The sequence below is a fragment of the Heptranchias perlo genome, chromosome 25 (genome assembly GCF_035084215.1).
Source record: "Heptranchias perlo isolate sHepPer1 chromosome 25, sHepPer1.hap1, whole genome shotgun sequence".
Taxonomy (NCBI): Eukaryota; Metazoa; Chordata; class Chondrichthyes; order Hexanchiformes; family Hexanchidae; genus Heptranchias; species Heptranchias perlo.
The window spans coordinates 27,945,337-27,961,220 of NC_090349.1; the positions used below are offsets into that span (position 1 = coordinate 27,945,337).

General features: G+C 39.9%; 1 protein-coding gene across 1 annotated transcript in view; it reads left to right on the forward strand.

Moving 5' to 3' along the window:
- LOC137342159 (SEC14-like protein 2) overlaps nucleotides 1-15,758 on the forward strand; it is a 57,776-nt gene extending 42,018 nt beyond the window's left edge. Inside the window, exon 12 of the mRNA XM_068005883.1 lies at nucleotides 7,999-15,758. Within this exon, the coding sequence (XP_067861984.1) occupies nucleotides 7,999-8,117 (119 nt within the window). The 3' untranslated portion in view covers nucleotides 8,118-15,758. The remainder of the gene's footprint in view (nucleotides 1-7,998) is intronic.
- Nucleotides 15,759-15,884: the final 126 nt, after the last annotated feature.

Here is a 15,884-nt window from a genome sequence, read left to right on the forward strand (position 1 = left end):
TCAGATTTGTGCATTTTTGTGTGTGTACACTTGTTGTTTTAGCTGTGTACACTGACCTGAATGAAGAAGAAAAATTGTGAAAAAAAACTGAAGGAATTCTTTGTGCGATTTGATTTGTCTGTTTTGTGATACTTGCTGGTTAGTGAATGCTAGCTTTAAAAATAATAATTGCTTGGTTTTCTGCTGTTTTTTTCAATGGCATTATTTACTACTCTTTGATTTGTTCACATTTAGTCAAATTGTGATTGGTTCAAATAACCACTTATCTGTTAAATTACTAATCATAATCCTTTGCTGTACAGACAAAAGATTGCACTGTTGACATTTTGGAGGTGTGATGCTTTTGAAAGTTGTGATACAATGGGCTGCACTAGATGCAAGAATTTTAACTGTACAGATATACAAGCACAGCAGTATAATGACATTAGATCCATAGAAGCTAACAGCACAGAAGGGGGCTATTCAGCCCATTGTGTCTATGCCAACTCTTTGCTAGGACAATCCAAAATGAATCCCACTGCCCCACTCTCTTGTGTCTTTCTAGGCTTCAAATATTTATCCAGTTTTCCCTTAAAAGATGCAATGGTCTCTACCTCAGCCACTCTCTGTAGCAAAGCATTCCTTGCTCCAACATCCATCCGAGTAGAGGAATATCTCTTAACCTTTCTTTTTTAATGTCAAAACAGTAGGATACACTCAGAGGAAATTGTGATTAATTTGTACAGTGCTTTGGTTAGGCAGCATTTTGAGTACTATGTCTAGTTCTGTTTATTGAAGACATTCTGGAGACATTCAAGCACTGCAGGCAATGCAGAGAAGAACCATGATCCCTAATGTAAGGAATCTTACAACACCAGGTTATAGTCCAACTGTTTTATTTGAAAATCACAAGCTTTCGGAGGCTTTCTCCTTCGTCAGGTGAGTGTGGGATTTCCCACACTCACACACTCACCTGACGAAGGAGAAAGCCTCCGAAAGCTTGTGATTTTCAAATAAAACAGTTGGACTATAACCTGGTGTTGTAAGATTCCTTACATTTGTCAACCCCAGTCCATCACCGGCATCTCCACATCATGATCCCTAATGCCAGAGGTCTGAATTGTGAGGAAAGACTGGAGAGACAAGGGGCGCTAAATTGGGCTGTATAGTGCCTGTTGTTTTGGCGCTACACGGCCTCTCTGACATCCAAGATGGCGTCTTGGATGCGCATGCATGTTTCCAGCGTGACGTGCGCTGATCGCATCTTGGTATAGGAGTTAGCGCAGGTGTAGATAACGAGCGCTGGAATCATGTAAAGTAGGGAGAAAATGGTTTCAATCAGTGTGCAACGCTGATTTAAAGTGATAGACACCATTTTGGGACTTAACGCTCAACGCACAATCTTAACCCGGACCATCTGAACGTGTCTTAGAGTGCCTGGAGGACTCCCCCACCATCGCTATTTAAAGGGACAGTGCAGGATTTACAGGTTTGTGGCTGGATTATTGCTTCTGGCTGCCGAGACATTTGTAACTGTTTTTGGAGGTCTCCTAGATTTGAATACTAGGACGCGGGGACATAGCCTAACATTTAGAGCCAGGACGTGCAGGAGTGAAGGTAAGAAATGCTTCCACATGCAAGGGTGGGAGACCTTTGGAACGCTGTTCTGCAGACGGCAGTTGATGCTAGCTCACTTGTGAATGTTAAATCTGAGATTGATAAATTTCTGTGAACCAAGGGTTCACAGGAGGGATATGGGGCTAAGGCGGATATATGGAGTTAGGTGACCATGATCTCATTAAATGGTGGAATAGGCTCCAAGGGCTAAATGCCACTGCCACTTGCTGCCTCCTGATATGGTTGAATAGCTGCCAGTGTGTGTGGCCTGTGAGTCGTGGGTGGGCGGCTTGAAACAGTGGTAATGTGTAAGGGTGAGAGGAAGCATCTGGTTGGAAGAATTGAGTACTGATGGAAAGAGTTTGTTGGTATGTGGGGGATGGGGGGGTGTAGTGTATGGTGCAGCTGGTATGAGACGCCACTTGACAGTTGACCTCACTCACGTTGACCACTCATGTCAAAGCATTGAACTTCTTCCTGCACTGCATCCATGTTCATGATGCTATGTGCCTGGCATTGACTTCGTCCCCTGCTGCTTCCCACTGCCTTTGGATACATGTCTGGGGGGGCCTCTTGTCTCCCCCACTGCGGATATAGGATGTCCCTCCTTCTGTCCGCCTCTTGCACCAAGGTCTCTAGTGCATCAGCAGAGAACTTTGGTGCACACATTCTCACAGGTCTGGTACCAATTCAGATCGGCAGATTGGTGAGGTCTGACGTGCAGATTGGAGGATGTGGGATTCAGTAGTGCGCAACCTTTATATGACATAACTCGTGTGTAAACAAAGGGATGGGACCTGCATCTGTGTTTTACAGTGCGATGTCTGATCTCCGTTCAGACTCCGTGCAGACAGTAGACTGTTATTTTCAGCAAATAACTGGCACCAGCTACCTTTAAGAGATTTCTAAGAAACATCCTCCCTTTACGAGATTAAGTTCCCCCTGGTGGTGGAAAGTGCGAATTGCATTGATTCCACATGCAAGGCCCGGAATGGAACGCTGATTGCAGGCGAGTCCTCCTGTCGGCCAAAACTTGCGTCCTGCCTGCGGACGGGTCATTGGGTGTGGGGTAATAGCACATCATGCTACCTGAGCCCAAAAACGGCCCTTATCCAATTTTTCCCCAAAGGGCTTTTCAGCCAGGAAAGGAGGTGTCTGAGAAGTGATCTTCCAGAGTTATATAAAGTAGTAAATGGTATGGAAAATGTTAATCTGAAAGACAAGGGGACACAGTGATCATAGTATCATAAAGGTTTAGATTAGCTATGGAAAAGGACAAGGAGCACTCTAGAATAAAAATACACTAGAGTATCTAGAGGTGAGCCAATTTTAGTGGGTTGAGAACGGATCTGGCACAGGTAAATTGGAATCAAAGATTGGCAGGCAAAACTGTAATCAAACAATGGGCGGCCGTTAAAGAGATGAGTCGGGTACAGTCTACGTACATTCCCACGAGGGAGAAAGGTGGGGCAGCCAAAGCCAGAGCTCCCTGGATGATGAAAGAGATAGAGAGTAAGATGAAGCAGAGAAAGGGGGCGTATGACAGATGTCAGGTTGATAATACAAGTGAGAACCAGGCTGAATATAGAAAGTTCAGAGGGGAAGTGAAAAAGGAAATAAGAGGGGCAAAGAGAGAGTATGAGAATAGACTGGCAACTAACATAAAAGGGAATCCAAGAGTCTTCTATAGGCATATAAATAGTAAACGGGTAGTAAGAGGAGGGGTGGGGCCAAAAAGGAGACCTACGCAGGGAGGCAGAGGGCATGGCTGAGGTACTAAATGAATACTTTGTATCTGTCTTTACTAAGAGGCCAGTCAATTTAACCTTGGTGGTGGGGAAACTTTTAGAAACAATAATCTGGGACAAAATTAACAGTCACTTGGACAAGTTTGGATTAATTAAGGAAAGCCAGCATAGATTTGTTAAAGGCAAATCGTGTTTAACTAACTTGATAAAGTTTTTTGATGAGGTAACAGAGAGAGTTGATGAGGGCAATGTGATTGATGTGGTGTAAATGAACTTCCAAAAGGCGTTTGATAAAGTGCATTGTCAGCAAAGTTGAAGCCCATGGAATAAAAGGGGCAGTGGCAGCATGGATACGAAATTAGCTAAGTGACAGGAAACAGAGAGTAGTGGTGAATGGTTGTTTTTCGGACTGGAGGAAGGTGTATAGTGGTACCAGGGGTCGGTACTAGGACCACTGCTTTTCTTCATCTATATTAATGACTTGGACTTGGGTGTGCAGGGCACAATTTCAAAATTTGCAGTTGACACAAAACTTGGAAGTGTAGTGAACAGTGAGGAGGATAGTGATAGACATCAAGAGGACATAGACAGGCTGGTGGAATGGGCGAACATGTGGCAAATGAAATGTAACACAGAGATGTGCGAAGAGATACATTTTGGTAGGAAGAATGAGGAGAGGCAATATAAACTAAAGGGTACAATTCCAAAGGGGGTGCAGGAACAGAAAGACCCGGGGGTATATATGCACAAATCGTTGAAGGTGGCAGGGTAGGTTGAGAAAGCTGTTAAAAAAGCATACGGGATCTTGGGCTTTATGAATAGAGGCATAGAGTACAAAAGCAGGGAAGTTATGATGAACCTTTACAAAACACTGGTTCGACCACAGCTGGAGTACTGTGTCCAATTCTGGCCACCGCACTTTAGGAAGGATGTGAAGGACTTAGAGAGGGTGCAGAAAAGATTTACTAGAATGGTTCCAGGGATGAGGGACTTCAGTTACATGGATGGACTGGAGAAGCTGGGGTTGTTCTCCTTATAGCAGAGGTTGCGAGGAGATTTGATAGAGGTGTTCAAAATCATGAGGGGACTAGACAGAGTAGATAGAGAGAAACTGTTCCCATTAGCAGAAGGGTCAAGAACCAGAGAACATAGATTTATGGTGATTGGCAAAAGAACCAAAGACGACATGAGGAAAAACTTTTTTCCGCGGCGACTGGTTATGATCTGGAATGCGCTGCCTAAGGGGGTGGTGGAGGCAGATTCAATCATGGTTTTCAAAAGGGAATTGGATAAATACTTGAAGGGAAAAAATTTTCAGGGCTAGGGGGAAAGGGCTGGGGAGTGGGACTAGCTGGATTGCTGTTGCAGAGAACCGGCATGGACTCGACGGGCCGAATGGCCTCCTTCTGTGCTGTTACCAGTCTATGATTCTACAAGATCAAAGTAGTAAAAAGTATCGTTAGTAACTATATCAAGAAGTTCTTCATGCAGAGAGTAATCAATACTTGGAATTGAGTTTCTGTAAGACTGGTGAAGGCAAAAGCCCTGGAATCATTTAAGGAACGATTGGGTGCGGCAAGGGGAGAGTGCACGGTTGTTCTGGATGTATAAATTAAAATGGGCCACATTGCCTTCCTCATCTATAAGTATCTTGGTATCTTGTGAATTTTAAACTGATGTCCCCTTGTCACTGACTCCCCATCAGAGGAAATCGTCTTATCCTACTTACCCAGTCAAAACCCTAATTTAAAATCCCCAATTAAATCTCTTCATGGCCTTCTCTTCTCCAGTAAAAAATATTCCCAGTATCTCTAATGTCTGCTCATAACTGTAATTTCTCATTCCATCATGCAGGCGAATCTATGCTGTCCTTTCTATAATGGGGTACCTAAAACTGCACACATTACTCCAACTGTGGCCTAAACAATGCCTTGTACAAATTTATCACTATGTCTTTACTTTTGCATTCTGTGCGTAAATTTATAAAACCCAAAATGCTGTTGGCCTTTTCTTTTTATGGCTTTATCTACCTGCACTCGCATTATGAGCAGCAATATTAGCAACTCATTCACCTGTGTGTATGTACAGAATGGGGAAAGGAATGTAGAATATGAGCTTAGAAGAATGCTACTGCTATTGAAATAATGTGTGTTACTCCTGCCTGGTCCTGTGGTCATACATTCACTTAAAATTTCCAGTGAAACAGTGGACATTTATATTTATTGATGAGCTGCCTAGGAATGAGAAAAAACCATAAGCCTCGTTAAAGGGAAAATATGGGACCAGCGTTAGATCCATGATTTTCAAACTAGGAATCTGTTTGGATTCCCATGTCCAGTTTTCAAAAATTTGTAAACAAAAATATAGTATATTCCAGTGACATCTAGGGGCAGTACATTAACACTGTACCAATCTTTACTTTTAACACTAAAATAAAAGCATTTACTTTTAACGTCTTGACAGGAGTTCCAGTGTCCACAGCTTGGATCGCTTACTGAGTGGGATGTCAGTTGTCCATTGCATGCTCAGACACATGGCTAGATTAGTTACCCCATTATATATTTATGATTGGCATTTTTAAACATGGAAGTTGTTTTGTTTTCCTCACTTCTAGCCCCCCCTCCCAGTTTCCTTCCCAAAACTATAGCATTATCCTTGAGGAGCTGGGGTTGGTCTAGGCTGTGACCATCTCCATGGGAACCTTGAGTCTTCCTCAATTGTTCTACTGAGAGATGTTCTTGAGTAGCACAGGAAAGTACAAGACATTCTAGTCCAGATTATAATTTCAACCATAGGAATGTCAGTCACAACTGGACTTTAACTTGTGAAGAGCCTGATACTCCACAATTTTGCTTAATTTTTAAAAATAATTCTCTCCTGCCTCCTCCTCGAATACCCATGAGCTATGCACTATTCTTTGAAATATGGTGGTAAATGGGACTAGTTTGTTTTTTGATTCCCCCTTCAGTAGCTTAGTTAAGATTGAAAGACACCTTTTCAGAAAGATTTCCTCTTTTTGTAGTGAAATAATAAATCCATTCTCCGTGCGTGTGAAATAGTGAACAGAGGAATTCTGATGCAAGCCTGCAATCTTAGCACAGCGCACCACATTACATCACTGGGCAGTCCAAGCTGTGCTATTTTAGCGTAAATAGGGACATTTTTTTTTGCAAATTCTCCTTTGAACAAAAATAAATCTTAGAAAGTTAGAATAATGTAAAGCATGTTTCTTGTGCTGTTGTGATTTCTTGATATATATATATAGTGGAGGCAAAAACTTTGGAATCAGAGTTAGGCACTCTTTGGATGAATGAATTAAGATGGGCTGAATGGCCTTCCTCATGGTACAGTGTTAATGTACTGCCCCTAGATGTCACTAGAATATACTATATTTTTGTTTACAAATTTTTGAAAACTGGACACGGGAATCCAAACAGATTCCTAGTTTGAAAATCATGGATCTAACACTGGTCCCATATTTTCCCTTTAAAGAGGCTTATGGTTTTTCCTCATTCCTAGGCAGCTCATCAATAAATATAAATGTGCTAATTTTGTGCTAATTTTCTTGCGATTTTCTGATCTTGTGATTCTACATCATACTTTAAATGTGGCTGTAGAACAAAAAAAAACTGTCAGCTTTTCTGATTGGTTCAAATTTCCAAAGAACCAATCTAAATAAGCTTCAGCATTTACTTCACTGTCTCTAAGCACAACCCTCATCCAATTCTTTCCAAATTCCAGGTCTGCTTTGCTACTTTTGTTCTCTTTGTTTTTCCATATATAACAAATACTGAACTTATACCAGATGCTGCAGCTCACCATGTACAATGACACAGGAGATTCACATTTTCAGAAGGTGCAATGCTTCACATCTGCTCTTTGCTGATCTCCAGAGCTAGATTTGATCAAGTTAAGTTTGTACTTTTCACCTAAAACTGTGACTTTCTAGGGAAAAATACAGAGAGGATGTTACAAATGTAAATGACATCATTCAGTTACCCTGAAAACAGTTGAGGCAGGATTTTAAATTTTCATTGATGAGATCATGAAATCTGCACAGTGTTGTCCATTCTTTACAAACTTTTTTTCTTTCTTTCCAATTTTTTCTTCTTTTATCTCCTCCTCACTTGCAAGCACCAACTCAGACTCTAAAGTGGAAGGCTGAAAAAGTCCAGATATCCACAAAATAGTCTTTCACTCTGATTTCCAGTGCTCTATTGAGGTTTTATTGATCTCAGGCTTTGGCATGGAGTCCTGGCTCACTGCTAACAGGCAGGCACACTACCAATACCTCCTTCATAATGACATAGCAACTACCCCTATTGAAGGAAATCAGCAATGACTTGGCATTGAGAATTAGTTGAACCCTACAGGATTGCTCCTCCAAAACCCAACCCCTCCAAACACAACTATTGACATTATCTACCAATGTAAGTGCACTGCCCACAAGTTTCTTTTAAACCACAATTTTCCATCATGTAAAGTGTACCACTTTCCATTGTTCCTTTTCATTTTTACTGTTTCATTTGTGGTAGTGGGTGTCACACTGTGAAGAGAAATCATTAATTTATCTGGATCACTTCACAGGCCATAGATTGGAGACCTAGTTTTGAAACATTTGTGTGATTGTCATTCTCGATTTTATTTTCCCCAGATGTTCTAAGATTTGACAACACCTACAGCATCATTCATTCCAAGAAGGTTAGCTACTCGGTGGAAGTGCTGCTGCCAGACAAGGGGTCAGAAGCAAAAATGGATGATCTCGGAAACTAGATAAAAGAAGTGGATGTCAGTGAAAAATAACAATATTGTGGTCAGAGAAGTGAATCTGTAAGCCAACTTTACGATGAGGTGATTTCCATTTTTGTGCAGTGTAAGCAGCGTGTGCACTGAATGCAATGGCATGTATTAATGACTAGCTGTATTGTAGACACGGCAGAACTACCTGTGGTGTGTGCATCTTGTCTTATGTGGGACCCTGCTGAAGAACCTATGGATTATCATGATCCAGTCAAAATTAGGATACATTTCACACAATGCCTATCAGGCATGTTGCTTCTACCATAAACAGGGTGAATGGGATGCCGCAAAGCCTTTTTAAATAAGATTTTCGCATCTAACATTCAGCATTATGCTTTTTATTTATACAAAAAAAGCTAAATTGATCTTGGGTAATATATGTATTGGTATGTTTGGCTGCTGTACTGTCCAATGGACACACCTGTGGTATATCAACTAATTTAGAAAGGATCATAAAGATTATTATATAGTAATGGGCATTACCCTAAGTCAAACTAAATGGACAATTATTAGGTCGTCTTCTTATGGCATTAAATTTTAACCAAAGATAAAAGTACAACTTATTGTTTCCAAATGCTGTATATGGATTTCTAATTACTTTTATAGTAAATGTACCTTTGCACTTAGTCCTAATTCTGAATTAATTTTTAAAAAACTTCCAACAATATAATTTACTCTTCCCGTTCACAGGCTCATTTCAATGTCTTCTGTGACAGTCCCATTATTCAGATCAAGAATAATTGTAGTTACCCCGTTTCCATTTATCTTCCACACTAGTACAACTGAAAACATACATTACACTCACTTATCTCTCAAAGACCCAACAGGGGATGATGCCAGATATCAATCATCTCTCCTTACAAAGCCTGACATTGGAGTGATGATTGGTTCATATTTATTAGGATTGTGTTATTAGTGCTTCAGAAAGTTAGGTTTCTGAAGACCTGAATTGCAGCCTTGAGGAGCTGAACCAATTAGATTTTGCAAAAGTCATTACATGAATGATTCTGTTGCATTAAATCCTCAGATTCTTATCTGTAGCCTCTACCGTAGTTTGAATCCATCATTAAACTCACAGCTTGCAGGGTGAGAAATCCTGGACCGTTCACAAGTATTATTCTAGAAGGAATTCAGTATATGTTCTGGCATTGCACATATAATGAATTCACTCCAGACTAAAGCTTGCAGTTGAATGGGTACTAATCTCCTCGTGAATTTCCAGTAGCTAGAGATTCTTCAGTGTGGAGAAGTCCTCTCCTATAGTCATTTAAAGCTGTGGTATTCTTTATCCTGTTGCCTTCCAGACCTCTAGTACATACAAAGCCTTTTTTTTAAATGGAAAGATGGTTTTTCCTTCCTATTTGCTTCCTTAATACATTATTGGTTACCAAACTTCCTCTGTCTGGTAAGATAGGATATATGAGATTGTATAGTTTAGCACAAGTACCATCAATAATTTCCTAGTGCTGGAGCTTGATTAATGCTTCAAAGGACGCCACATTTTCCTTTGCACTGAAAGAATATCTGCCTATGTTATTGACCTTCATTGAATGGACCAGCTAAGAATTGAGAAAGTTTACTCAAGTGAAACAACTGAGTTCAAGCAACCAGCAACAATGGACTGTAGCTTATGACTCACTAGTTGGGAATCAAGTATTCAATCTTTGAAACTGCAGGCCCTCAACTTTTGTTTACAAATGTGATGAATCACCACGACTTTGTGAATGTTTGTTTAGTTGTATGATGCAAGCAGGTTGAGAAAGGCAACAATGGTCTGTGCCTCCTCCTGAGAAAAAGACCAATTAATTTGCTGCTGTGTCATCTTGGAGCCCGTTCAAGAATTAAGAACAGCTCCAAATATTTTTAAAATTATATGCTCCCCCAATGGTTCAGTACACTCTCTGGTGGAGTACTAAGCCAAACAGACCGGAAGGATTCCAAATTTTATCCACAGCTTAAGTTGAGTTAGCTGATCTCATACAATTGGTTGCAATGCTCTCCTCATTTGTTTAGCCCACTAACCCTCCTCTCTAGGCTCATAATTGAAGAATGACCACCTGGGCAAGGTACTGGAGGATTAACAGTACCCAAGGTACTATATCCAGCATGCATCCTCAGCATCAAGAGATGAAGAGAGAAAACTGAGGGGAAGAGATATCTAAAACTATAAAAATTCTCTCTCTGTTTATGACAATATCATCCCAATCATCTTATTCTTGAAAGTGTCAACATATTAGCGGTAAATTTCTGACTTTGTCCTCCAATGGGGAGTCTCACCTGTCAGGAGCGCTATTTCGGAAATTCGGGCACACAGTTTTCTAATCATTCATTTTCAATGGTCAAAAAATCATGCACATCCTATGACCAGATTTCTGATAAGTGCTCCCACCAGGGACTGAAAAGTCATAAAATTATCCCTATTATTTTTGGCAGTATTCTCTTTATTGGTAATCGCATTTCAGTGTAAACCAAAGGTTTGCTCCTGGACAATTTTCCATTTATAAAACTGAGTTTAAACTGATCAACAAACTATTGGAAAAGAAGTGCTGCACCTTTACTAGGGTTGGGCCCAGGTCACCACATTGATTTACAGCTGCAGTCATGCATTGCACACCACCGGCAGGGTCCCATTATTAACAATCGTTTTCATTCCTGTGCCACTGCTACTTGAAGTGCCATTGATTTTAGTTTATTTAATTGCAAAATCTACTGCAGAATGTAATAAATATCTGTGATATTTATGTGTCTGGACTGATATTTTGTAATTTAATATACAATTAAATGTGTATTTATCTAGTGAAGAGATATTTTTTAAATCAGGCTTGGTTTGTGGGAAATGTAAATCCTTTCCAGGTCTACTTTCTTGCTTGACAGCATGAATATCAGTAAATTAATAAACATCAGGGAATCATTAGAAGTGATATAACCTTGGTTCCTGTGAAATCACAGATAGCAAGAGTGGTTTATTAAAGTTCCAGAAACCTGAGATTGTACTCGAGCCATCTATCCAGGTCCCTACCTGTGTTATTTATAATGTGCGCTGGACACTATTATCTGTAATTGTTAATGTTAGTCATACTGTTGTGGTCTTGTTGTATGAGGCAATGAAGATATCTTAAAAAAAGCATTTTGCAGGTCTCATTTTGGATAAAAAATACCTTTTCTTCTTGTCAGTTACAAAGACAAATTTAGAGTTAACAGAAGTTGATTTATTCTAATATATATAATTTTTGAGCTGCTGATATCTGTGATGAATGAGTGTATCACAGTATAACAGTCACAGAAGGGTTTTAAATGTGATGTCAGTACTGCTGTTTACAGAGAAATAACGTGCAATTGATCAGAATAAATCATACATCCAGTTTATATCTGATTAACAAAATAAGAATGTAGAAACAGAAAATGCTATTCAGCCCATCTAACTGGCTCCAATGTCCTGTCCTTTCAGGCTCTGATCTGACAATTTTTTTCAAAACTCTTTTTGTACTCTAAATCTCCACTGTAGTTGGTATTTAATCAAAATAGGAAGATAGAAACAGGAGTAGGCTATTTAGCCCCTTGAGCCTGTTCCACCATTCACTGAGATCATGGCTGATCTGTGATCTAACTCCATATTAACCCCATATCCCTTAATACCTTCTGGTTAACAAAAGTCTATCAATATCAGATTTAAAATTAACAATTGAGCTAGCATCAACTGCCATTTGCAGAAGAGTGTTCCAAACCTCTACCACCCTTTGCTTGTAGAAGTGTTTCCTAATTTCACTCCTGAAAGTCCTGACTCTAATTTTTAGGCTATGTCCCCTAGTCCTAGACTCCCCAACCAGCGGAAATAGTTTCTCTCTATCTACCCTATCAGTTACCCTTAATAGCTTGGAAACATCAATCAAATCACCCCTTAATCTTCTAAATTCCAGGGAATACAACCCTAGTTTGTGTAATCTCTCCTCATAATTTAACCCTTGGAGTCCAGGTATCATTCTAGTAAATCTAAGCTGCACTCCCTCGAAGACTAGTATATCCTTCCTAAGGTGCGGTGCCCAGAACTGAACACAATACTCCAGGTGTGGTCTCACCAGGGCTTTGTATAGCTGTAGCATAACTTCTACCCCCTTTGCATTCTAGTCCACTAGATATAAAGGACAGCATTCCATTAGCCTTTTTAATTATTTTCTGAACCTGTTCCATGACATTTTTATGATCTATGTACATGGACCCCTAAGTCTCTTTGGACCTCCACTGTTTCGAGCTATTCACCATTTACAAAGTACACTGATCTATCCTTTTTAAGTCCAAAGTGGGTGACCTCACACTTACCTATATTGAAATCCATTTGCCACAGTTTTGCCCATTCACTTAATCTATTAGTATCTCTGTAATTTTATGCTTCCATCTACACTGCTTACAATGCTGTCTATCTTTGTGTCATCAGCAAACTTGGATATGTAGCTCTCTGTCCCATCATCTAAGTCATTTATAAATACAGCAAATAGTTGAGGCCCCAACACAGACACCACTAGTCACATTCTGCCAATTTGGGTACTGCCCATTGTCCCTACTCTGTCTCCTGCCGCTCAGCCAATTTCCCAACCATGTTAATAATTTGCCCTCAATTCCACGAGCTTCACCTTTAGCTAACAGTATCTTATGAGGGACTTTATCGAATGCCTTCTGGAAGCCAATATAAACAACATCCACAGAGATTCCCCTATCCACTCTTTAAAAAATTCATTCAGGTTCGTCAGGCATGACCTACCCTTTATAAATCCATTCTGGCTCTCTCTGATCAACTGAAAATTTTCAGCTTAATTATAGACTCTCGTAATTTCCTGACAACAGATGTTAGGTTAACTGGTCTATAATTCCCTGGCTTCCCCCTCACCTTTCTTAAATAGCGGAGTGACGTGCAATTTTCCAATCGAAAGGAACGGTTCCTGAATAAGTCAATTCTAAACATAAAGAAGTTATTCCTTATGCTAAGTTTAGTTTCTGGCTTTTCTCAGTTCATATAATCATGTACTCTGTTTTTTCTATCCTGCTTTTACCTGTCTACATTCACCTTATAAATTTCCTTTATTTTAAGAATACTTTGATCATGTTGCCTTTTAGTCTGATCACAAAGATTGAACTTTATTAGTTTCGTCTCATAGCTCAGTAACTTAAAACCTGGGATCGTCTTTGTTGCTTTCTCTTAACTCCTTCCATTTTTTCTTAAGTATAGTGACCACAATTCTACATATGCAACTGAACTGTGATTTATAACATGCCAGGAGCAATTCCTTGGACAATTATACATCTAAGACAAAACTTACATTTCTATAATGCTCTTCATGTAAAGACAAACATCTCAGAGCACTTTAAAGAGTAGAGGGGAAAAATGATGGATACCAGCCAGTAGAGAAACAGGAAGTAGAATTAGGATGAGGTCCTAAAAGCTCAGAGAGAGGTTTATTAGGAAATATTCAAAACAGGGAGAGAAAAAGAAAGAACCTGTATTTATACAATGCCTTTCACATCTCCAGGACATTGCAAAACGCTTCAAACCTAACGAACTACTTTTGAAGTGTAGTTAATTATTTTGTAATAAAACACAGCAATCACTTTGCATACAGCAAGGTGCCACAAACAGCAATGGAATAAGTGACCAGTTAATCTGTTTTGGTGGTATTGGTTGAGGGATAAATGTTGGTATGAGATGTTTTATGTCTACCTGAACAGACAGATGGGGCCTCAGTTTAACATATCATTCAAAAGACAGTATCTCCAACAATGAAGCACTCCCTCAGTATTGCATTGAAGTGTCAGCCAAGATTATGTACTCAAGTCCTGGAGTGGGGCTTTGAACAAGGCAATGGAGGAGGGATAGATTAAAGAATGGCCACATACACGGGAGCAGGGAACGAGTAGTAATTTGGTGTCCCAGTAGCTGAGTTTATAGGTGAGGCATACATTTGGAGCTGACTACTGAAGTGGGTGGGGGAAGACCATGGAAAGACAAGGATCTTAAGTTCAATTTTCTGGGGTGCAGGGAGTTGTTGCAGTTTGGCAACGACAGGAGATGCAGTATTTTGTGAGGAGGAAGATGCAGAGTGGCAATGAGAGCACTGGAGAAGTCGAGTCTTGAGGCAGTAAATCATACAACCTAAACATTTTACTTAGATTTCAAACTGCTGTCAGACAATGTGATGATACTTTTGATGATTGATCAATTATTATATCCAGATCCTTTTCTACCAAATCATGTTATTGAAGTATTACATAGAAACATAGAAAATAGGAGCAGGAGTAGGCCATTTGGCCCTTCGAGCCTGCTCCGCCATTCAATATGATCATGGCTGATCCTCTATCTCTATATCATATTCCTGCTCTCTCCCCATACCCCTTGATGCCTTTTGTGTCTAGAAATCTATCTATCTCTTTCTTAAATATATTCAGTGATTTAGCCTCCACAGACATTCATATGTATCTCTTTTATTTTGCAATCATATTTACCACCTTTAGTACAAGTATGTATTGCTTTACATTTATTATTAAATGCTATTGGAATTAATTTGCTCAGTTGTTAAGTCTTGCTAGAACTCTCTAAATCTTTTTTCCTCCAAACTTCCTTTAATATTTGGAGTTATCTGCAAACTTAGTCATAGTACTTATCACCTGTATCAATGTCATTAAGAAACATTGTGGACAGCAGAGATCAAAGTTCCCTGGGTGCTCCTTAAAATGGCTACGCAGTACAATATGCCAATTTTTAAAAAATTATTTGTTCACGGGATGTGGGCGTCGCTGGCGAGGCCAGCATTTATTGCCCATCCCTAATTGCCCTCGAGAGCCGCCTTCTTGAACCGCTGCAGTGGGTGGGTTATAGCACTGCATAGGGAGTGAAAACGACACACTGGGGGTAAAATTCAATTTCGGCAGAGGCGCAAAACAGGCGGTAGCAGATTGGCCGCCCACTATACTCCCTATCTGATTTTCTTTTCCATTGAAGACCTCAAAACTGTGGGATTCCTCACCCCCTCCCCACTCCCCTCTCCCTTTCCTTCCTCCTGCAAACTTCAGGCTCTTAGCACCCAAGGTCAATAAATTGCTAACACAATGAAAATTACAAGGCTTGTTCCCTTTATGGCAGTTTTCTACGTATTGTATTAGACACTTTGGAAGTGGCATGAACACCCTAGCTGCCACAGAGGATTGTGCAGTTATTTTACAGAGTTCCATTTTTCCATAAGAATGATTATGAAATGTGTTTTCCTGCATTTTGGTGGATACTGTATTTGTTAACTTCTGAAATATGTATTGTAAAGGTGATTCTGTGATCCTGCACCCCCAGTGGAGAGCCAGGCTGGCAAAGAACACAGGTTGGAGAGTCAGGGCTCTCATGTTGTAGCTCTTTCTCAGACTCGCACTCCCTGTAAGTGCAGCTGCTTGTTGGGGGCACGACATCATAAAATCACCGCTGGTCTATAACAGCTTAATGTCAACAAAAAGTACTGAAATAGTTTTTCAAATAATTTTGCATTTGGACTTGCAACTGTTGTGAGAAATAGATGTGATGCAAAATCAAGTGTGTATTTTGTGGAAAACAATAAAATGATCTGTGTGTTTCATGCTAAACTGGTGTTTTTAGAATTATTTGACAGTTTTCTTTTACTTTATTGGTACATTATATAGGAAATCATGAGCTGGAGTAAGATGTCTTCTATTGCCCAGACACTCATTCAAACATTCACTTTTAAATAA